The 23,348-nt window shown below is 51.6% G+C and overlaps 1 protein-coding gene across 4 annotated transcripts in view; it reads right to left on the reverse strand.

Annotated features, from left to right (window-relative positions):
- Positions 1-15,947, reverse strand: part of JADE2 (jade family PHD finger 2) — an 84,018-nt gene extending 68,071 nt beyond the window's left edge. For 2 of the 4 annotated variants that reach the window (XM_055717824.1, XM_055717823.1), the window contains exons 1-3: positions 15,003-15,642; positions 8,321-8,378; positions 5,309-5,394 (exon numbers count right to left, since the gene is read on the reverse strand). In XM_055717824.1, the coding sequence (XP_055573799.1) occupies positions 5,309-5,394; positions 8,321-8,378 (144 nt within the window). In that variant the 5' untranslated portion in view covers positions 15,003-15,642. Of the gene's footprint in view, positions 1-5,308; positions 5,395-8,320; positions 8,379-15,002; positions 15,643-15,815 lie in introns of those variants that run through there. The other 2 variants (XM_055717822.1, XM_055717821.1) reach the window with 2 other exon arrangements.
- Positions 15,948-23,348: the final 7,401 nt, after the last annotated feature.

The raw sequence follows: 23,348 nt of genomic DNA on the forward strand, positions 1-23,348 counted from the left end.
GCCTGGCTGCAGTCCTGGCAGCCATGTCCCATGTACCCCCCTGGCCATAACCCCCTTGCTCCATTCACACGCGGACCAGGGGTCTCCGACTGCCTTGGCTGCATGGCTCCCCCCTCATTTCCAGCCACTGCTATTAGCCCTTCGCTCTCTCAAGCATAAAATTGTTTGTTGTAGCTCATGAGTCACAAGGATTTTTAGAGAAAGAGAAAACAACGGGAACAATGGGAGCCCTGGGAATACTTTTTGGTTGTACAAACTGTCTTCATATCAGCTTGAGCCGGCACCTCCATGGGTGCAGCCCTCGGCTGCCCAGCCCCACTCCCCTCCACCCCCCCCCAGCCCTATTTCCCTGCCATTATATCACATTTTTCTAGCCCCTTCTGAAATGAGACGAGCGGTGACATTCGGTAGCAAGGCTCTGAAACTCGGCAATGCCTAGTGTGCATTTGTAAGCAGTGACATTATCTGCCTGTGGGGAAAAAAATACTTACTCTTATGTTCATTTGGGAGCCAGCCTGCTATCTCTTCATCTAGTCTTGTTTCCTCTTGAAATGCTGAATGTTAAAGATTCAATGAACAACAGAATTTAAAATAGGAACAAGAAGCATTTTTGTCTGGCCCTTCTCAGCCTTCAGAAGACAATAGTATTAATCTGTTATCCCCATGTCAGCTTGGGAAAAGTGACAAAGCCACTGCAGTCAAACCTTTCAACAGAGACGGATTTTCTCCTCATCCAGCCCAGTAGAAGCATGTCCAGTCTTGCCTGGCCATACTCATAAAAGCCTTTCTTCGAGCACCGAGGGCCCAAGGACTAAATTCGCATTGCACTGGCCATTATATACCTATCACAGGGAAAAAAACAGGATCTAATGCACCAAGAATGACTTTTTAGAAGGGAAACGACAAGCGTGTTTGTTAAAAGGGTTAAATCCCTACAAAGAGATATAAAAAGACATCTTTCAAAACTCGGAAGTAGTATCTAAACAAGGCAAGCGGAAAATAATGTAAATTGTATAAATTTGTGGTTTCCCCTTCATCTTGAACCCTGCCTGCAGCTGCGGTGCCCTCGCCTCCAGAAGGTCCAGGCCGAAGGAGAAGGGCGATGAGGATGTCCGGGGAGACCAGCAGCACCCGCAGGAGAGCTGAGACTGCGCAGGGCTCCTCAGCTCAGCAAAGGGATGGCTGCAGGGGTGTGAGGCAGGTGGTTTGCACAAAAAAAGCAGGGTTTCTCCCCTGGCCCAGCAATATACTCCAGCAGCACAAGTCCCTGCAGGGTCGTGTTTTGGAGCCTAAGAGCTAATGACTAACACAGCGGCTACGGCAGTGACTCAGAGGCAGCATCCGAGGGAGTCCCCGGGCCGCTGATGGCTGGGAGCTGGCAGATAGAACCGGTGACTATCATTACACACTTGCCTTGTTCTTCTGTTCTCTCCTCAGACACTGACAACTGTTCGCTGTCAGGAACAGGAGAGAGGGCTTGATGACTGCAGTCTAACCAGCGAGGCTTGTGCTCAGATCCCCAGCAGCCCTATAGCCGGGGGCAGGATTGCACTAATGTGCCACTAAAAGAAGCAGAAACCTGTACTCAGGCACATCCTATTCCCCGCTGCAGACTCAGCATCCAAGACAGGCAGGACCTGAGCGAGCATCCCCCTCGCCCCAGCTCCCGGGGCAGGGAGGGCTACCAGCATCCACTCGCAGGGCTCCTTGGCCAGTGGCACCCAGGGGTGGGTACTGGCCACCACACTCTGTCTGAGGCCAGGTTCAGCAACAAACCAGCTCTAATGAGATTAATTAAAATGACCAGACTGGTAGACCGCTATCACTGCAGATGCAAGAAGCTGCTGGCAGCTGCCCACATCCATCCTCTGCCTACAGGCAAGGGCAGGGCAAAAGAGCCATGCCCCTGCCTGGGGCTCCATCAGCATCGCACCGGGGCTCTGCCTGGAGGTCTCTGCCACCCATGCGTGGGGCAAGGGAGGACAACTGTCACCTCCGCAAGGGAGGCAGCCGAGACGGGGGCCTGGTGCCTGGGACATGTCGCGAAAAGAGCTTGGGCAGAGCCCCGTGACAGGCACGGATAAATATAATCACCCTCCCTGGCAATGGCCCCCTTCGCGGATGTTTACAAACAGCTCAGTACTTTTCCATGTTAAGAAGCTTGTTTTTCCAGATGCCTTGTATAGGGTGGTTTTTAATGTGTATAGTTAATCCCTTCTCACAGAGTCTTTCATAATAAACATCACCCCCTGACCTGGCTAATAACTATGTAACACTAATGGTTTTGATTTTTTTTATCTCCTGCTCAGGTTGTCAGGGGGAATGCAGACAGCAGCTCGCGGAAAACCAGGGACACGACTTTGAGAGGGGCAGGAGAGCTCGGCGGTTCTCCATGCACACAAACCCCCCAGCTCCCCCAACCCATCCTCCAGCGTTGCTGCCCCTCAGGATGAGCCCAGACCCTCTGCACCCAGGCAGCAACTCAGCTCTTGATAAAGTTACAAGCCATACATAAACCTGGAGATTAGCGTTTTAAAGGGCTTGTCCTGCCCCAGAACATTTGGGGCAGACTGCTGGGGGGGGGGCGGTTAAACATTAGATAATACATTCACCATGCTCCCCCCTGTTACCCTCCTGTGGTTTCCATCCTCCGTGGGATAGCAAGGAGAAAGTACTTCCCTGCTCCATGTGAAGTAGTTTGACAGAGGCTGGGTTTACATTTTACACTACTCAGTACTTGCTCCAGTGGGCCACGACATCCATCCCAGCCTGTGCCTGAAATCCTCCAGAGCTCCTGCGAGAAATCCCTGAGGACATGCCGAACCCTGCAGCGTTTGGCAGGCAGGACCCCACACATGGACCAGACGGATGCTCGCCCTAAAAGCACAAGTTGGGTCTCTCATGGAAAAGTTTGGAGGACAGTGTCATAGAGGAAATCCATAAACCAGCGCTCACTGGAGTGACCTCCAAACCATGACCGTTCCCCACTACAGGTCTCGGACCTGCCGTGCGGGGCAACCCCACGTCCAGCCCCAGGGACACACTCGGCTGACCCTCGGGTCTCACCTGGAGCCGAACTGAAGCAGACCTGGCTGCCAGCAGGAGCCCTGGTAAGGGGAGCGAAGCGGAGGTCTGCACCGCTCTCGTCTGCTCGGGCTCCCACCACGCTTCTGTACAAGATGGTTTGTCAGCTTGAGAATCCTGGCCAAACTCCAGCTTGAGTAATTGCACATCGCCTCCAAAATTCCCCTGGAGTTTCAGTTCAGACAGGCCACCGAGGTTCACTTTCTGTCCCAACAGTTGCTAAGCCGGGCACTCTTAAGCCTTTGCTCCACTTTATTCGTTCCAGAGCTACATTTTGCTGAGAACTGTCCTCTGGGCGTAATGGAGCATGACGCAGAGGGACGAGCCTGGCCTCCTTGGGCCCCACGTTTGATGTCTCCCTGGGTGCTGTGGACTAAGATCTAGTTTTCACTCCAGCTGTTGTGCAGCAGCAAAACTTGGAGCCAGGTCTGACCATCCTTCACAAAGTGCCAACGCATTTTCACTTGAAGTCTTGAGCTTATACCCAGTGACTTCACTAGCAGCCAGGTAAACTCCTAGCTGGGTGATAAACTAATTCATAGCAAGGACAAAAGCATGTCTGTACCAGTGGTGCAGACAGAGGTGTCCCAACACAGGCTCCCTGGGAGGAGGGTTCTACTGGGCAGCAGAATGGCACGTATGGCACTGTTGGTGATGCACGAGTCAGATCCTCGTGCATGTGGCCAGCTCTAACGCCAGGCATCTCTGTGGGACTCCCGAAGGCACCCACGCAGCTAAGGTGGTGCCTTTATGGACACATCGGGCACAGGGACGGGCAGTTATTTCAGAGAGGGGGTAACAGTGTCCCAGGAGGAGGAGATGCCCTAAATGCTTCATATATTTAATGGAGGATACAGCTCACAGAATACAGCCCCTCCCCCACTTCGAGAGAACACATCTATAACAAAAAAATGACATTACCAGCCCTAAAGTGCAACTTCCCAACAGCCCTGTCAGCAGCCAGTGCCACCTGCACCCCTGGTTCTTTGCTCTCTGGAGTGCTTCCAATCACCCCAGCTGCTAACAACAGCGTCTCAGCCCCTCTCTTTACCCAAGGCACAAACAACTTGGCCTTTCCAAGTCTCTGTCCACCACCAACACATTCGATATATCAATGTAAATCCATCAGAGTGGTAAGCACCAAGTGCAGCTGTAATTCAGGCAGTGACCACAGGAAAACCTCAAAATCTCTACTCAGCCAGATGCAAAGGGAGTATGTTAGGCTTCTGCTTACCGGGCCACAGCCTCAGAAGAGGTGATGTGGGGACTTGGGGAGGATCTTACAGCCTGCAGGTAGGCACTAGCCATGCCAGCTTCACCTGCTCCTAAACTCAGCTCTGCTTGACTTCGGAGCCTGGTCCAGAGGAAAGGGAATGTGAGAACAACGTCCCTCCAGCTTTGCTCACGCTGCTCTTGAAACAAAGATGACCACCACTAAACAGTGCAGTTGCTACAACAGCAGCTCATGCCTGGTATAGTTTCCACGCCTAGTGGAAATGTATCCGAGGTAGGCAAGGGAAAGCAGGGCACAGCATCATCCCTTCCAGCACGCTCCCGGGAACCACAGCTCCTCCTGACCTGGCCCCAGACCCTGCGGGGTGGGCAGGGGCAGTCTGGGCAATGCCCCCCAGGCTGGGCAGCACTGCCTGCACCAGCTGGCAGCCAGGGAAAACCTCCAGCAAGGTCAGTCACCAGTGGCCTCAGCTTAATGCCCTTGAGCCCCGTGACAGGAGGAAACCAACACAACATAATCTGCAACTCAGCTGTGCTGTCTCTCATTTCACGGCGCTCTTGTACCTCCCACTTATCCCCGGGGAGGAGCCTCCACGCCACCACCGCACCACCCTCCCCTGGCACCAGCACCACCCCTGTGCCATCAACAAACAGGCACCCAGGCAGGCACCCAAACCAGGGAGCCTCAAGACGCAGCCACCCCAACGCCACAGGACCTCCCAATGCCACCCAACTCAACTTCTTCCCCCTTGCATCAATCAGCAGGGATGGAGCGGGCACAGGACCCCCCACCCTTCATCAGTGATGCCCGCCAGGTCCCTGCCAGCTGGGCTGGGGCTCTGCAGCGTGCGCTCGGGCTCCTCGGGGGATGCCCTGCCCTGGCACCCACTGCCCGCAGCCAGCCATGGGCACGCCGGTCCCCGCTGCACCCAAGCGAGCACGACCCTGGGGAGAAAACTCTCCTTTGGCAAAAGCCTAAAAGCCCACGTACCTCAGAGGGCTTCTTCTCCTTCTGCCGTGACCAGGTGGACTTGGTATTCGGAATTTTGGAGCATCTGGAGGCGGACGTGGCGTGACCTGCAATGAGGCAACAGAGACAGGTTACCTGGAAAAAGGACGAAGGTTTTTCTGTATCTTTGTCACCAGCCCCACTGCCACTGCTACAGCCTCCACCAACACCGTGGGTCAACGCTAAGAGGCAACAATACCTTGACATGGCATTACTTTCATGCACATCTCAGGGTACTTCACCAAAACAGACTAACATCACTCTCCTGCTGCTATGGATGATGAAACAGAGGCCTCTGACATTTAAAAACATTGTTTTGAAATGCAGACACAGAAATGAGAAACCCAAAGTCATGAGTAAGAAGAGCTTCTAAAAGGAAATGAGCCAGGGCTCCCTCCTGGAATTAGGAATCTATTGGGATCAGGAATTAAGGAGATAAGACTAAACGTTTTCTAACAAGGATGCTTAAAGACAAGCTGCTGAACTGCTCGAGGACTTCAGACCCCATGGTCAAAAATATTCACCAAATTGGGTAAACCTCCTCTGCTCATGCCAGGACTAATAATTTCCACGCCTGTCTGCAGCTCAGCATCTAGTGGGAACCACCCAACAGGACACATCAAGCGAATGCACTTAACACTTTTCAGTAGTAAGAGAGCATCTGCTTTGGGATTTGGGATTACTTTACTCTGGGAATATTACAAACGGACTCTCAGCATTCCATCTGGAGCACTGTCATCACCACCGCTACTGCCTCCACAAGGCAAGGGCAGCCTGAATTGTGCTGGGCTCATTATGTTATTGATCTTTATTTCCAACCCATATGCGTTACTATCACTTAAAAAAAAGCTCTATGTATTTGGTAATAATAAATAATAAGCTAATTACTGGCATCTTTTTATAATAAGATCTTCTAAATTGCAGGACCCCTCCAGATTCCACTATATAAAAATCCTTTTGCAGACATGCAACAAATTAACTATCAACAGGCTTATTTAATGATTTTATCCTTGGATCGCTAAATAGGAAGAAACAACACTTCCACATAAGCAACTGCCAAACACAATGGAGCCGTGCACGCAAGGACTTCAGGAGGACCCCTGGCCAGGAGCCAAGCCGGGACAAGGGACCGGGGCTGTCTGGGCTGTGGTACCACCGCAGTGGGAGATGTCCCTCCCTCCACCAGCTCAGGCAACTGAGTTTTGCTGTAGTTCACCCTGCACTCTTTGCTTGCGAAACCCACTGTCTTGCACTTCCTAAACTGAAGACCAGATCCGATGGCACCAGTCGTTCCCAGAGGACAGCTGTTCTTCTGACTGCAGTGCCAGGCTGGATGTCATTAAGGTGGGCTCCACAGGAAATTTTTTTTTTTTTGTTACCATTTTGGTACGTAACAGGACTGCATAGGCAAAGCCCACAGCAGAAGTTCCCATGCTGCAGCCACTGGGAAATGCCGCTTTACTGGGCGAGCTGCTCTCAGCGCTGCAGCAGCAGCCCCACAGCGTGTCCTGAGCGATGGAGTCCCTAACTCCCACCTTGCCCCCTCCTCCCAAGCTACAACGTGGTGCAACAACTACGGAGACTTAGATAACATGCCGCTACCATCCTTTCCTGGCGGAGGCATAAAAAAGAAGGTCATCACTTTCTTTACAATTATCCTGCAGGAGAGCATTTGTCAACAGCTTAGATACCACCTGCAGCATAAATATCCAAGCCCAATAGAGATAAGGCCACGTTGTTTAATACCATGATTAAAGATGCCTTACCCCCGAAAGGCAGAGAAGCCAGCTAGTGCGGCTCGGCTGGGTAAGCCTTTGAGCATCTGGGGATTAGGAGACGGGAAGTTTGGAGCACAGCTTCCAAAACAAACCCCTTTCTGAGATAGAGATGTTTTATTTTACAAGAAACAAGTTGGTGTTGACAGAGCCTGAAACACTTTCTGTAGGCACGGCTCAGCCCCCGACCCCGCCGGGCTCCGGCAGGACGGGGGTCCCCTCTGGCAGCCAAACAGCAGGTTCCTGTCGGTGGTAGCGGTGCAAACTCCACTCACGCTGACAATTTTTTTGGCTAAAGCTGTGGGAACGGCAGCCAAACCCAGCAAGATCAGCCTTTCCATAACCCCCTGTAATCTCCCCATCATCCTGTTAGGAAAAGGCCCAGAAGTTTAGTGTCTTTAGCAAAGTCCCTTTCGTTCTCGGATATCCAGCAGCCAGATCCTGTAAAGTGTGGAGAGCAAATTCCTAGCACAGCCCAGATGAAATTACTGTGACATTCGTAAGAAACCAAGAGCAACTAGTAAGAAACTCCGGAGCCCAGACAAGGGATTAGACTAGTGCCTTGAGGGTACTGAACGCTACGGCACTGCGGTATGTCTGCAGTGGGTGAAACCCTGGAATCAGTGGGAGAGGAAAGCGCTCTATTTATAGCCAAAATGCAGCACATTTGCACATGTTTATTGTTGAGCACATGCTTCTGTGCTTTCCTGAATGAGGATGAAGTGAGGTAGATGTTGAAAAGCAAGCGTGGGCTTGCAAGCTTTGCCGGCTTGCGCCTCATCCCTTTTCCCACATCACTCTTCAGCTCGCAAGAAAGGAACAAGGTGGCTCCGGTTTTATCCTGACTCCAGCAAAAACTTCCCCTTTACCCAGTACAACTCAATCAAGAGTTAACTAGTCTAGGCTGCAGCTCCCAGGAAAGGGCAACTTGTCTACAAAGGGTGCTTGCTTTGTTAGCAGCTTTACAATCGGCAGCCCTCCCTCGCCCAGACTCCTCACACGAGGGAGACACTCTCATCAGTTAAGAGGAGCCACAGCCGAGCGTTTAAATTGGTATCAGCTTGTTGCTGCATTTCTGACAAACCCAGCCCGGCACACAATTCATTGTGCAGAGACTTCCCAGTAAACGCAGTATCTTCCGCTCTTTGCAAAGTAATTATTCAAGCGTTTTCCCTGCTGGAGGTGAATCTCATTCAAAGCCTTGAATTAAAGGTCTTACTGTCAGTGGTGTCTGAGTTATCACTGCTGATCGAGTACTTGCGTCGTTTTTCTTCCATCTGTAACAAAAGAAATTGAACATTACACTTAATGTCCAGGAAACTCAACTCAGCACCAAATCACTGTTATTCTGAATATCCGCACACCGTGTTATCCCAGCCCCAGCCTCACCACAGGCAACTACCCAGAGGCTTAATAAAAGGAAGAAAACAGTCCTCATAAGGCTTTTTTTTCCTAAAACTTTAAGGGTGTCAAGCATCTCTCCACTAGCTTTCCCCGCTCCTAGGAGGTACAGCCAGTACACTCTGATCACTCAGCTTCAGTGGCAACCTGCCCATGCAGGACTGGTGACCAAATGGCTCTCCCTCTGCAAGAGCATCGCCACAGGAGGATGCCCCACCATGGACCGCGGTGCTGTTGGACAGGACAAAAGACATCCTGTGAACCACCCATCTGGGCTGCAAATTTGAGCAGCGCACAGACAGAAGCATGGAAACTACGCACACTCTCAGTATGTCTGCAGGGGGAACTCCGAGCATCCCCAAGCTGCAGAGGACCCCTGTGTACAATCAGCCTGGGGTTTTACCCTCTGACTCATCTTCCCACTCGGGCAGTAGCTGCTTCTTTTAAGACTTCTGCTGTATATGTCACACGCGTGCCAGCCAAGCCTGAAGCACGCTTCCCATCACCCAGAGCTGCTCTGCTTGTGCCAACACAGCCGGGCAGCCCCCCACCGGCACCACAGCTCCCGGCGGGGCCAGCGAGCGGCTTCTGCACAGCTGCTGTGACTTCTCCATCCTCTCAGAGACAAAACCACAGCAGCGGGTACCACTGCACCGATCAGGACAGGAGACCCACTTCAACCTAAACTGCTGATTTGCACTGTGACCATGAACAAGCCACAGAACCACTTGAAATCAGCAGGTCCCCCTGAACTCGCCCCTCAGGAACCCAGCGCTCAGAGCTGGAAGTCAAGCACCTGTACCAGCAGATGCTTAAAAAAAAAAAAGGCGGCAGAACCAAAAGAAAAAAAAAAAGAGAATTAAACTTTTGAAGACCCCAGTTTACCAGTGTGTCTGGTGGACGATCAATGTGGCCCCCAGTACAGGGCTTGGGGAGCTCTGGATGGGAAGGGCTACCCATGTACCTGACATCTACCCAGCAGGCTGTGAGCTAAAACACACCCACAGAAAACAATGTGATCGCGTGGAAGTCTCCCTAGCACCTTCCGAGATACTCTGTAAGAATCTAAGGGTGTTAACATAGCACACACACTACTGCTGCTGCAAACGATTAAGCGGGAATGATAATAAAACACTGGTTTTGTACGGTTCAGTCACAGCAGGTACTAGCAGCCCGCAGACTGGATAGCAGGCTAGAGCATGCCACTTCCCCCCAAAGAACAGGAAAAGTTCCACATAAGCATATAAAACCCTTGCAATGCCTGTATTTTACAATATATGTGCTATGTTTTATCACACCATTATAAGGGATAATACTGCAAAGTACCATAAACATTTTAGCTATCAGTGTTGTGGCAAGGCATTGCCCTGTCAAACATGACTTAAAACATTCCTTGAGAATATGGCAATATCAATACTTTCCCCCAGTGATTCCAGGGGAAACAGATGTTATTAGACCAGCCTTGTTCCAAGTAGCCATTAGATTTTGCTCGAGGAAAATGATATTGAAGACAGCTCTAACTGCAGTTTACTTACTTTTAGTGGAAATTCTACCTGAACCTTTTAAACTGGCTCCTACTGGTTTGAAGTGACAAACAAGCTTTCGCAGCACAAAGCCAGAGTTATGCTTTTATTGATTCTGGAGTTCCTAGTCACAGAGATTAAAGAAGCCAAAGCCAATGGGGAAAAGAAACACCGGAGCTGAAGCAAAGGAATGCTACTGATAGCCAGTGAGACTTCCAGTGTCTTCCATCCTTGCCTTTACAGCAAGACATCACTACCCTTCCAAGGGAGGGAGAAAAAGCCGTATGATTAATGCACAGCACAGGTGTCAGGATGCCGGGACTGGTTTTGGCTCAGATATGTATGTAAGAAAATGCACTGATCATCCCTTTAATTGAACTTTGTCCCTGCATCCTGCCTCCATCCTACACCTACCCACACAATACACTCCTAGGCGCTTGCTCTATGAAAGCATGAATTCACATACAGAAGTGGTTCACAGTGCAGGTAAATAGTGGCTCTACTTCAGTAAATCATTTTGCCACTGTCTGGCAGGATCCAAGACAGCATCCTCTGAATCAAACTGCATTACATTGCTCTGAATGAAATTCTAGCTTGAGCAAAGTACGGACATCTGCACACAGCAGCACCGCAAGGCAATCACTGCCTGGGTAGGGAAAGGCACACAGCAGCCCACAGGTACACGGGAGCAAAATCTGGGGCCAAAACCTCAGGGCTCAACCAGGCCCTGTCAGAAATCAACTTGCAGGCAGCGCTAAGATGATGCTGTTTTCCGAGGGACTCATATTCTTGAGCAGCCAAACAGTAGTAAACCCCACGGTACTTAAAGAGGAATTTACTGTAGAAGAAGGGTTATTGGGCCATTTCCCCATCTGGAGCACAGGGTTATAAAATCTGATGGTGGCTGGGTGAGCCATGGGCTCCCCACACCCCTCCAGCAACCAGCGGGCGGGGGACCCATTGCCTCCATCCCTCTCACTGCCAGGGCTGGAGCTCCTCGCAAGGAGCGAGGTCTCAGAAGCAATCCAGTTGGTGTACTTAAGCAACTTAAAAAGTCTCCACAAAATACAGTCTCTGCTCCCAAATTAATCTTCTGTTTACATTAGAAGCTAATTTCACCTTTAACTGACCCATTCCCTGCATGGCATCGTTACTAAAGTCATAAACAAATACCAAAAAAATTTGTAATACTTTGAAAAGGTCGCTGTTAGGTCAAACTTGGCCCAAAATCTAACTTTTACAGAGCCAGAAACCAAGAGAAAGGTTTCTATGTATGCTTGCTTAAAAAATTCAAACAGAAACAGATGTGGGTTTCTTTTATAAACAAATGAACATCCCCCTGAAGTGTCTGCAACTCAAATCCACAGGCATAGCCCTGCTCTAATGCCTGGAAACCCAAAAACGGAATGGCTTGCAAACTAGCACATGTTCAGCATTGCCTTTGTTCAAGCTGAGAAAGGCAGATAAATGCTAAACCAAGGAAGATGAGGGCCCAGCATCAGCCTAAACAAATGTAAATCACTAGGGCCCAGGACAAATTAGCCACAGGACTGGCGGTAAAATTGAGATGATGGCCTCAGGCTGTCTGATGCTGCCTCACAGCAGGGGAAGGCTGAAGAAGAGCTTTTGGAGATGCAATTTTGCCCAGCCCATGCAACCTGGGAGAAGTGAAGGCAGCAGCACCCATCGCACACAGAGGTGCATGTGCCCTGACCCTGCGCTCCTGTCCCACCTGGGCACTGCTCCCTGGGCAGCCCCACACTCCCACGCACACTAAACTGAAATGCCTCATCCAGCCTTCCACCAGCAAACAACTCCTCCACCATCCCTGTGCTCTGGGGAATCCGCTGATGCTTCCCAGCTCCCCACAAACTCTTCCTTACATCAAGTCCACGTGGGATTCAAAGCTCGGAGTGGCATCACAGCACCCTGCGCAGGGGCTGTTTGCAAGGATGAACCATTCTGGACCTTGGCAAGCAAACTAGAGAAATTCATACATGCCCACACTCACTGCTTCCACAGGGAAGAGGCAGAGAAACCTGCATAAGTTGCAGTAAAAAGAAAAAGTATTTGGTCATCACCTCTTCCCAGCGCCCGCCCGCACGTTAAGGGATGCGCCGCGCTCGGTCCCCCTGCGCCGTCACCTCTGACGCCGTGACAGTTGAGCAACACCGGCTGAATTATGCGCTCTGTTTGCGAGCTGCAATGAGACTGCAGAAAAACCACTTCCCTGTTTGTTCTTCCAGCACAGAAATCGGAACACAAACAGAAAATAGTGCCCCCAGCGGCACGCACACACCGCTCCGGCCAGCCCGGACCCCCGCTGCCAGGCACCCCCGCTGCCAGGCACCCCCGCTGCCAGGCACCCCCGCTGCCATCGCCCGTGCCCAGGCGGGTGACGTGGGGTCGAGGGGCTGCTCTCGACGGTTCCCCTCCGCGTTATCTATTTGCTCTGTCTAGGAATACCAGCCCGTTGTTAGAAAGTTGAATAAGGAGGGTGGAGGGCTGGAAGGTCCCAGCCTCTACACCGCGGGACGGCTGTCCTGGTCGGATCGCCGTTTCTCATTAACAATAGTGGAGTCACGCGCTGCTATAGGAGGCTCTGAGAGAGCAGCAGCATCCCCCACCGCAGGCACAGCCCCAATTCCACCGTAACAGAAGAACAAACTTTTTGACCGAAGGATGCGCGTCGGCGGTGCCAACAGACCGTCAGCAGACCTTGGTGCACAGCCCTTCACACCTCGGGGGAAGCCACGCTGCTCCTTTCCGAACCTCCCTGGTAACCCTGCAGAGTGTAAACGCAGAAAGGCGCGATGCTGGTACCCAGGAACGCTCGTTTTCTGGGCAGCGGGAGCCTGTCCCCGCCAGCCGGGGCTCACCTGCCCCTCCGCAGCCTGCCGTCAGCTCCAGCCTCTCCAGCACCAGCCCCGGTGCCCAGGTGAGGAGCGAGCCATGCCTCTGCTGGAGCAGCTCTGCTTGCTGCCTCGGCTCCCTGGGGCAAAATTTCATCTCATTTAAATTTAAAACAAAACAAGCCCTGGTTTACTTCCTGTGCTTTGCCTTCTTCCACATCTACATGGGGATTTTTTTTCTTTGCTCTTCACATTTATAACTTCGCTTGCCTCTTCTGACTTGTTACCCTCTAATTATCCAATTTTTTTTCTTCAGCAAGCCCAGGCAGAGCACAGGTAATCGCAAAGGTTACTGCATTCGGGGCCACCCCTGCCCTCAGGCAAGGAGGGAGCAGGCAGGGACACCGGGCAAGGGCAGGGACACCGGGCAAGGGCAGGGACACCGGGCAAGGGCTGGGACACCGGGCACGGCTCCTCGCCGGCAGCCGGCTGCCCCATCCTGCAAGTCTCTGAGCATCCGCAACTCAGAGGAAAATCAACAGGAGCTATGGGCACTCCAAGCCCTGTACCAAATTCCCAGGGTAAGGCAAATTCCCAGGGAAAGGCAAAGTGCAGATCTCATTCCAAACGCCTCAGCCTGAGGACCACCTAGCCACCAACTTTCAGAACTTGGTGGCAAACGCTTTAAATGAATCACATCTCCCTGCCTACAGACCTCACGTGCACCCTCCCATCCTTCCCTCCAAGCCTTCATTTTTGGACATCTCCCTCAATTTTCCTAGGAAAAACAAATTTAACCTTTGATTTAACCTTTCTGCCAGCTATTTTTACTTCTATCTCAAGCTTATTTTAACCTCAGTAGCCAATAAATGCTTAAAGGTCAAACACCATTCCCAAGAGCCGGGCTCCCTACCCCTGGGAGAAAGGCTGAGATTACTGATTTTTTTCGTTTAATGTTTGTTCCCCCCAAGCAAGATCCCCTCTTAGCTATGTCCCAGCGGTGGGAGGGTCCAGGCTCAAACCCATAAGTAAACAATTTTCACTGTGGGTGCTCTGAGGAGCTGGGAGTTTTCCTTGGGAATGCCATCCTTCCTACTCAAAAAGCGCTCAAGATGTGCAGGTATGACGATATATATATATAAATACATTAATTTTTTTTTTTGTTACTGTTATTTTTTCCCTCCCGATTGCACCCGGGGCTGACACCCAGCAGCCCCCCACCCCCACCCCCCCCGCCGCCTTTGCGGCGCTCCCCAAGTTGCCGGCCGGTGCCTGCAGCCCCCGCGGGGGGCGGCGGGGGGGCCCGGCAGGTGGGGCGCTGCCAGCCCCGCCGCCCCCCGCCGCTCGGCAGGTGGGGAAGGGGCGCGGAGGGACGGAGGGGAGGCCGGGGACCGGGAGCCGCCCCGCGGGACCCCCGGCAGGGCCGTGCGCCGGGGGATGCTGCAGGGGAGCGGGGCCGCCTGCCGAGGCTGCCGAGCGCGGGGAGCGGGCGGCGGGGAAAGCCCCGCGGCGCGGCGGCCGGGAGCGGGGGGAAGGAGGGAGCGGGGGGAGGGCAGGCGGGAGCCGGCAGCCGCCACGCCCCCGGGCACCGCCATCCCGGCCCCGCGCAGCGCTCCGCGCCCGCGGCCCCGCCGCTCCACGGGCCCGGCCCCGCGGCAGCGCAGCGCGGGCGCGCAGCCCCGCACCCCGCGGACACCCCCCCCCGGGGCCGCGCATCGCCCCGCGGAGACGCGGTGCGTGCGTGTGTGTGTGTGCCCCCCCCCCCCCCCCCCCCCCCGCGGGCAGGGCGCGCAGCAGCCTCTGCCGCAGTCATTAATTCGGGAAATAAAACGGCGAAGCGGCGAGGCGACCCTTTAAAAGTTCTTGTTTACATTCCCGCTGCCTCCCTCGTACACTTTAAAACAAGAGTGACCAACATGCGCAATCCACCCCTGGAAATGCTGCACATCCCCCGCCTCGCAGCCGGGGGGTGGGGGGGGGGAGGGAGGGAGGGAGGGAGGAAAAATAAAAAAATAAAAAAAAAATTAAAAAAATAAATAAATACGAGCAAAGCAGGGGGAGCTGCAAAATAACCATCCGCTGCAAAATAAGCCCGTTCCCGACGCCAGCCCCGCCGAGCCTTTACCTTTGCCAGGAGAGTGTCCTCCAAGAGTTGAGCCTGTCTCTCGGGTGACGGGCGGGAGGAGGCGGGGGGCGGGGGATGCTCCCGCAGTCCCCGGCCGGGAGAGCCCCCTCGCCGGCTCAATCCGGTGTCATTGCCGGGGCCGCGCCGCCCGGGCCCTCCTCAGGAGCGCCCGCCCGGCAACTCCATGGCTGCGGCCCCGCTCCCAGCCGAGATGGCCGCTCCGCGGCGGCCGGGCGAGCCCTGCCCGCCTGTTTCTCTTTCTTTTTCACCCCGCACTTCCTCAGGCTCTGCTCGCCCCGCCGCCGCTCGGGCTCCGGCAGGGAGGCGGGGAAGCGACTTTCGGAGCGGGGACGGATAATGGTGGCGGCGCTTCCCCCCCCCCCCAACACACACACACCCCTCCCGCCCCAAATCTTCAATTTCTCCCCCTCCTGCGCCTTCCCCCGCGGCCGGGCGCAGCGGCAGGGCCAGGTGCGGGCAGCGCGGGTCCCATCCCGGGCCGCGCCGCCGCCGCCCGCCCGTCACCCCCCCCGCCGGCCGCCGGGGCCCCATGGCGCTGCCCGGAGCCCCGCACGCCCGCCGGCCCCGCAGGCGTCCCGCCGGCCCTGCACACGCACACACACCCGCACACACACACACACTCCCGCCCGCCCCTCCGCCCCCCCGGCTCCGCGCTCCGCACAGGCGTACACGGGGCGGCTTCTGCAACCTTAAAAAAAAAAAAAAAAAAAAAAAAAAAAAGCTTATACTTAAAAAAAAAAAACCACACCACACACACACACACAACCTTTTGGCGCCATATTAATGACGTACTTAAAATTTGCCATTTCTCCTGCGTCAAAAAGACGGTTCTTGCCCATCGCGGAGCGGAGCCGCTCCCCCCCCCGCGTAGCAAACTTCCGCGGCTGCGGGGCGGGCCGCCGGCGTGGGAATCGCCGGGGAGGGCCGCGGTGCCTCCGCGCTGCTCCGCGGGCCGCGCCGGAGACGCGCAGCGCCCGCGGAAAGGCGAGCAGCGGCGGGGCTGGGGATGCGGCTGCAGCCGCAACCCCCCCGGGGGGAGGTGGCGCCCCCCCCCCCCCCCCCCCCCCCCCGGAAAAAAAACAAACCCCAAAAACCCCAACTTTGCAGAGTTTCCGCGGGGAGGACCGGAGCGGTCCCTCCCGCTCCGGGGTGACCCCTCTGTGCCCCTCGGGGATGCCTGGGCTCAGGGCTGCCCCTTGCCAGCTGCTTCCCACCATTAAAACCAGCAAGAGTGCAGCTGTCAAGACAGAAGTGCTTTCTTAAATTAAAATAATACTCATAACGGGGTGGAGCAGTCCATACAACATAACATCTTCCCAAACTCCTGTGCACCCTATGGTAAAAGAAATTGCAGGAGTTGCCTTGCACTGTTTTAAACCATTGCGGCAGAAGGTGAAAATTCAGGTGCAAGAGAGTCCTTCAACCCCAACCCGCCATCATCTCTTCAACTTGTTATGCTGGTCAGCTCTAAGTGTGAGTTACCGGTTGTTGAAAACCATTGGGACCACTGCTAGAGCCACTCAGACACTCCCTGCCGTACATCCCTGTTCGGGCTCCTCATAATTTGCCAAACTTGAATGAATTAGGCTGCAACTTTCTGCCTTGGCAGTCTGTGCCGGCCATTTTCCGACCACTCCAAGTCCTTTGGCTCTCCCAAGGATGAAAGCGAAGGAGGAGAGGAGCCTTGCTTTGGTCATTCGAGGGTTTGCTGTGGGTTTTTGGACTGTAACTCTGGAAATGGGGTCTTGAAATTTAGCATGAGGCGGCCTTTTAGGTAAACCCGCCCAAATTAGTCACATTATTGGGCTGTGAAGAAGAGTAGTAGCTCATAACGCATGGCAAACAACATGCCTGGTTCTGGCTGCTGGAATCTCTCAAGATGCTGTTCTTGGGGCAGCGGATGCCCCAGGTGCTCAGAGCCCGCTCTGCAGCCCCCCAGGGAATAGGAAACTTCATCTCTAGTTAAGAAAAGCCTTTCCTGGTAGTCCAAGAGGGTGGGACGCAGGAGCACAGCCCCTTTCTGCCGGTCCCCACCAGCCCCAGGTGCCTCGGTGGACAGCATTCACTGCCAGGACGTCACCTGTGGATCCCGCCTCATCCACGTGCACAGGCTGCGTTAAGGGATATTTTGCAAGTCACTATGTTACCTGGTCAGAACATGAGAAATGTCCAAAGTGAGGCATTCCATACCAATTTATGGAGACTTTCTTGTTCACGCATATTCTAATGCAGTTCTTAATTACATCGTCACAATCTGTTTTTCATATGACACCTGCATTGTCATGGACCTGCTCTGCAAGTCAAAAAGGAAACAAATTTTGACCAGATCCTCAGCTTACCTGCAGAATCAAAACCTGCCCACGGAGCTACGCAAGGGCTGCAAGATGCGGATGCAGACTGCGACAACAGGGTAAAACTCTCTCTCGAAGAGGATTCTTCTCTCCTTGCCCTTGCCACGGGCTTTGTAATGCTAACAAAGTCATTAAACCAAACTTTTGGATGCTGATGGTTGTGTTGGCCACGTTGGGGGTGCGTAGCTCCTTTAGCCTGAATTGCTGACATCCATCTTAGTACAGCTGGAAGCAGTGGGTGCTGTGCTTGCATGTTTGAAGTGCTGTATCATGTTAAATGCTCTGAAAAAGCAGACATTCCGCTTCTCAGATGGAGTACCCAGAATTAGTCAAAACTGACCTTAATCCATCCATGTGTCACCCTGACCCATCTTCATAACGGGTGCTTGGGGAGGATTAATGAAGGTGCTGAAGCACTGATGCAGCGTAGTGGAAAGTACTGTAGGAAAAGCCATGAGGAAATCAATAATTCTGTCTTCAGCAGAACCTGCCAGCGTTCCTGCTCTGGTCCTGTACAGCACACTACAGCCTTACGACCCTTCTGGCCATTTCTCCAGGACTTCTGGCCAACACCTCTAAAGGAGGTCATGGCATAGCAAAATCCAGGGACGTGGATCAGTCCCTCAGGGCAGATAGGTTGCGTGCAGCAGGTCCGCAGCATCCCAAGGCACAACCCCAATGATGCATTTTTGCCACCTGGAAGATGAGCACCATCTTCTGCTTTGAAAACCACACACAGAAATATGGGAGCTGTATTTTCTATTTGCTGTGAAATCCAAAAGTGGTCAGACATGTGAATAATGTGCTGAGCTAAGGCCTAGGATCATGTGCTGAACAACAGGAGCGAGCCAGCATCGCTGAGCCCCTCACTGACCATCTCATGCACTGCATGCCATTGTGATGCAGAAGAAAAATAATATCTGACCATGCAATTAAAATTATCTTCTGCTTCAACAAAAGGGCACAGGTTAAGTTGCACTGACAACAAGAATTCGGACATTTCTGCATTTTGAGTACTTTCCTGGGCAGTAGTGATCACATGCTTAACAGATTTTTGGCTACCATATATGCACACTCAAACAAAACTCATATACAATTGTGTATATGTAACACGTACATATATAAAATACACAGAGATAACACCTGACGGATGGTTCTACAGAAAGGTCATGTATATGATATATATGATACTCAGTTTACATAGCATGACATTTATGTAACACTTACGAAGAGCTGTGACAGGGTGTTGTCAGTTGGCATTTGCTAAGAGAAGAAATAAATCTAATAATAAAAACAAAAAAAAAACATTTTGGAAGAAATAATACAGCACAAATCCTCTAAAAGGACAGAATTGTCTACACAACAAAGGCTCGGCTGATTGATGCTAAAATAAGCAGTTATGCAACAAGTAAGAAATACGATCTCCAGGGAAGGAACCAGCAACATTTTCCTTTCATCTCCATTCACCGGAGCTTATTTTTGCAAACCTAAAATAAAAATATAGGCAACCTTTTGGTGATGAACGCGTAAGTAGAATTAACAGAAGTTTTTAAGTGATGTACGGAGTCTTCATGAGTTTTGCGTGAGTTCTGCAGAGGTGAATCCCATCAGTAAACACAAGCCCCCAAAAGTGCTGCAGAGCTGGCGTTCCCGCTGCCACCACGCCGTGGGGCAGCACGTTGCCAGCGTGACTGGGGCGAGTACGTTGGGTTTAGGGGTGAATGGACTCACCCTAGAGCTATTTTACAAAACTATTAAAGCGACTTCAGGAGAACAAGCATGTAAAATCGTTCATCTCTCAACACTTTGGTTTATGAAACTTCTCAGCAAGACTTCAGACCAGTGAAAATCTCGGTGCAGGTGGGTCTCACTGCAGAGGAAAACCTGGCTGCCTTGCTGGCATCACATCTGATCACCACAGCACGTGAGCACCAGGCACACAGCTGGGACAGGTCCAGGGGAGGGCGAGTAGTCCTCAAATATATATGAAAATCCAACATCATTTTGAAGACCTTTAGAAACAAGCCATTTACTAACGTTAGCTAGTGAGAAACCACGAGGAAAGCTCAGCTGCCTCTGCCTGTGCCTGCTGCCATAGCCACCTGGCCCTAGTGGTGGCCACTGGAGGACCACCACGGGGCAGGGAGGTGCTCTGGTGACAGAGAGCTCCTCAGAAGCACCACACAACTTAAAAACAGTGTAGGAGACATGTGGCTGATGATTTACTGCCTTAGATGCCCTCTTCAGAGGCCTCTGGTAGCCAGAAGCCATCAAAATGGCCTCATGGCTACTTTAATTTCTATCAAGGACCAGAGCAGTACACAGCCGGTCCAGGAGGGGAACACAAAACCTTGCTGCATCCATATCCCAAGTAGGGTTGTCCAATATCCCGTCTATAACCGGGATATTTAATGTTTATTAAAATATGTGTTAATTTGGAGAGTAGTAAGCAGATGCAACAGAAAGAGAAAGAGCAAGCTCTGTTCTAAATTGCAATAATAATCATTCCCATCTTTGAGAATGAACTACTACAGAAAGATCAAGCGAGAGATGGCTGCTATGGTCATTATATAAACTAATCCCTTTTCTTTCTCATTCATTGTGCATAATTCTTTTCCTCTCTGAAGCTCAGGAAAAATACTATACTTACAGGAGAAGAAAATTCGATTTGGCAGATCAGTGGATAGCGAGATTTTGTTTGCAGTCTCAATTACCTTCAGTAGCTAGAAATTTGGTGTCAAACTAAACTGTAAACAAAAAAAAAAAATAGATATAGCATTACAAATGTCCATCCCTTGATGGATAGCTCAACAATTCTCTATGTGCTAGCAACAGCTGCTTTAATATCTTTCAGAGAAATGGCAGCCTGCCTCTGTCTGAAGGGATTACCTTTAAGGAAATGCATCTGTAAGTGGTTTTGTGCAAAGATGCTCACATTCTCCATTCTCGTGGGTTTTGTGCACTGAATTTTTTCTGCCAGATTTCAAGATTCCTTCTTTTTTTTCTGGTTGGATTCTCTGTTTTCTCTAAGTTCACTTTTATTGCAAAGCACATCTAATACATTGTGTATTTCATGCAGTCCCCAGACTGGAAGAACCGGTGCTTTCAAAGGACCTTCAAGGGTGGATTTGGGGAAGTAAAGACCAACAGTGGACAGCTGAACAGCTTCAGTGCCCCTCCTACAAGAGGAGACCTGTTGTAGCTCCTCCTGCTTTAGATGGATCCTTGGGCATGGCAGCAGAATCCCCTGCAACACACTTCCCCACTGTCATTCCTTTGCTCCCTTTTTGCTGGGGTTTAGACTTTCCACGTTAGATGCGGTGATGGGATGACACAGTGATGGGATAAAATGGCTCCTTGGACTGCTGGGAATTTCACCTGAAGACATTTGACTGCTACGGGCAAACTCTGTAGTTCTGGGTGATGGGTGTCAGAAACAGAAATAGATTTAGAACAGTTTAGAATAGAATTAGTTGGAAGGGACGTACAAGGATCATCTAGCTCAGCTGCCTAAATACTTCTTTCTCCTTTGCAAAAGGCAACCCCCAAATGCAGGACATGCCATTGCAAACCCTTGTCCTGCCCATTCCCAGCCCACAGTCCGGGGAAGGATCCACCTAGGTGTAAAAGCAGTTGTGTCTTACTCCCCTGAGCAGGACAACTCTGCCCAGGCTTGGGAGGCAGGTTAACAGCCAGGGGCCAGCAGGTACCTTCCTACCGGCGGATCCCACCTCCCACCACAGAGCACACGATTACTCTCCCAATTAAAAAAGAGAAAGAGACATTAAAGATCTGAGTCACAATTCAATGCGCCATTTAAGTGGATGGTACATATGCTAAACAATACATGCATCAGGACTGCATTAATCCACATTTTATATGGATTCCCTCTAGACATTCAGTTTATAACAGAGTTGGCTATTTCCCTGTCTTTCTCTGGAGTTGGAGGGTGTGAAAAAGACATTTCCATTTCATTGACTAAGTTCCCAAGGGGAGAGTTTATGAAAGTGCAAGTGCATAATTTACTGCCTGACAGGATAAAGATGATATCTGGTTTTAAAAAAATAGTGTACCCTGAAAAACAAAATTGCTAGAACAGACATTTGTTTTCCATAAGTACCATATTTTAGAAGCATTTAATTTAGCTTAGAAGCACTGTTAAAAATATATGCATTGTAAATTGCAGCTGTATAACACGATATTTATCAGATAATGTCACTGAATAGTCTCCTGTTGCAATATAAATGCCAAGGCATTTATAGAAAATAAATGTTGAAGTAGAGAGCTTTCTTTTCAAAGTGGGAAACCATTATCTCATCCAAAAGTCATAAATAAAATGATGAGGGTTTGCTTACAGGGTTGGTTTTAACCATAGGGGGGCTGACACGGACACTCCATTGCCTGAGCAATGTTCCCAAGCAGCAAACTTTGCCTGGAAGCAGCAAGCAGAGAGCGAGGCACACGGGACATGGGGCTGGCAACGACGGTTCAGGAAGACCTAAGAGTAGCCAGAAGGACAGAGCAGCTGCTAGTGCACTTGAGGAAAGAGATAAAGATGGGAAGTGAGGGATTGCTTGAGACTTACAACTTGGCGCAATATTTCTTTCAAGAAAATTCATCAGGTCTGAATAGAGCCAGGACCCAGTACAATGTGCTACAATATCAGCTTTTGGAAAGGGCGCCTGAAAGCTGCCTCCGAAAGCCACGTCTGGTCTCGTAAATGCATGGTCTGATTTTCAGAGGATGAAGCACCTGGCAGTGCCTATGGATTTCTTCAGGGTTGGGATCAAGTTGTTCATGTGCAGCACTATTTATTAGCACAACATGCAAAGGGCTGTGAGAGAGGGATGGCAAATAAGATTTTGGATCCAAGACCTCCACCTTCTGCTCCTCTGAAATTTGAGGACATCGATCCAGTCTTTTTGTCTCCTGTCAGGACGGGACTAAAGCAAGGCTGATGCTGCCGTCCATGCAGATCGACAACGCTTTGCTGAGCCAGCTGCTTGCCATGTAGGCAGTTGGGTCCCATCTCATGGGCTTTTTCCAGGACAGCCCCGTTTGCCAAGTGTGGAGAACATTGCTCTGACGTGACCAGGACCCACCACGTGAGCTGCCTCTCCGTTGCTGCTGAAGCCCCATTGCTGGAGGTGCAGCATCACGACACGGGAGGAGCAGCTGAGGAGCACCCATTGCACCAAATGCCTCTGGAGCAACCCCGCTAATTTAATTTCAATTATTCTGGGTTTGACACAGCCAGATAATCCACATTTTATGGAATTTGTAATTTTCAAATCACCTGTAGGCTGCATAGTTAGGAACGAAGTCTGCCCATAAATTCAAGAAAGCCGCAGCCGTAACACTCATTTCTCTGTGTCTGTAAAGCCCGAATGGCCACCCAACAGTCCATGGGCATGCAGCCATCAGTGCCGGGGTGGGAAAACCAGGGCCTCTGAATTTTGGTCACAAATCAGACACTTTTCTGGTTAACGGTAGAAGCCAGAGCGGGTTTACCACCTTCAAATGCCTCTAAGAACAGCCACTGAATCTGCCTTAGCTGAGCACTGTTCTTCTGAAAGCAGCAATGAGATTCCTGCAGCCCTCTCCTGGCTTCGTGAATTTATCCTTTTGTGGTTCCACTCCTCTTTTAGCCACTTCTTGGGTGGCTCATGTGGCGTATTGTCTGCTCCTTCCTCCCTCTATTTCCCCCCTCTGCTACCCACTGCATTTTTCTTTGGACAATCCGGTCCACTGATCCTCTTCAATGATCCTATTCCTATCAAACTGCTGGTTACCCACCTCTCCACGCTTGCTCCTCGCGTTCCATTGCAGACATGCTTCAGTCCGCCCCATAACATCACACACCTGCTGACACAGGCAAAGCTGAGACTGGATGCGCCGAGCTGAGCCGAACCCCCCGTTCTTCTCACCCACCTTCCTCCAGCCGCTCTCGGTCAGAGGAGCCAAGGCACACCTG

This window comes from Falco cherrug, chromosome 8, assembly GCF_023634085.1.
Source record: "Falco cherrug isolate bFalChe1 chromosome 8, bFalChe1.pri, whole genome shotgun sequence".
Lineage (NCBI taxonomy): Eukaryota > Metazoa > Chordata > Aves > Falconiformes > Falconidae > Falco > Falco cherrug.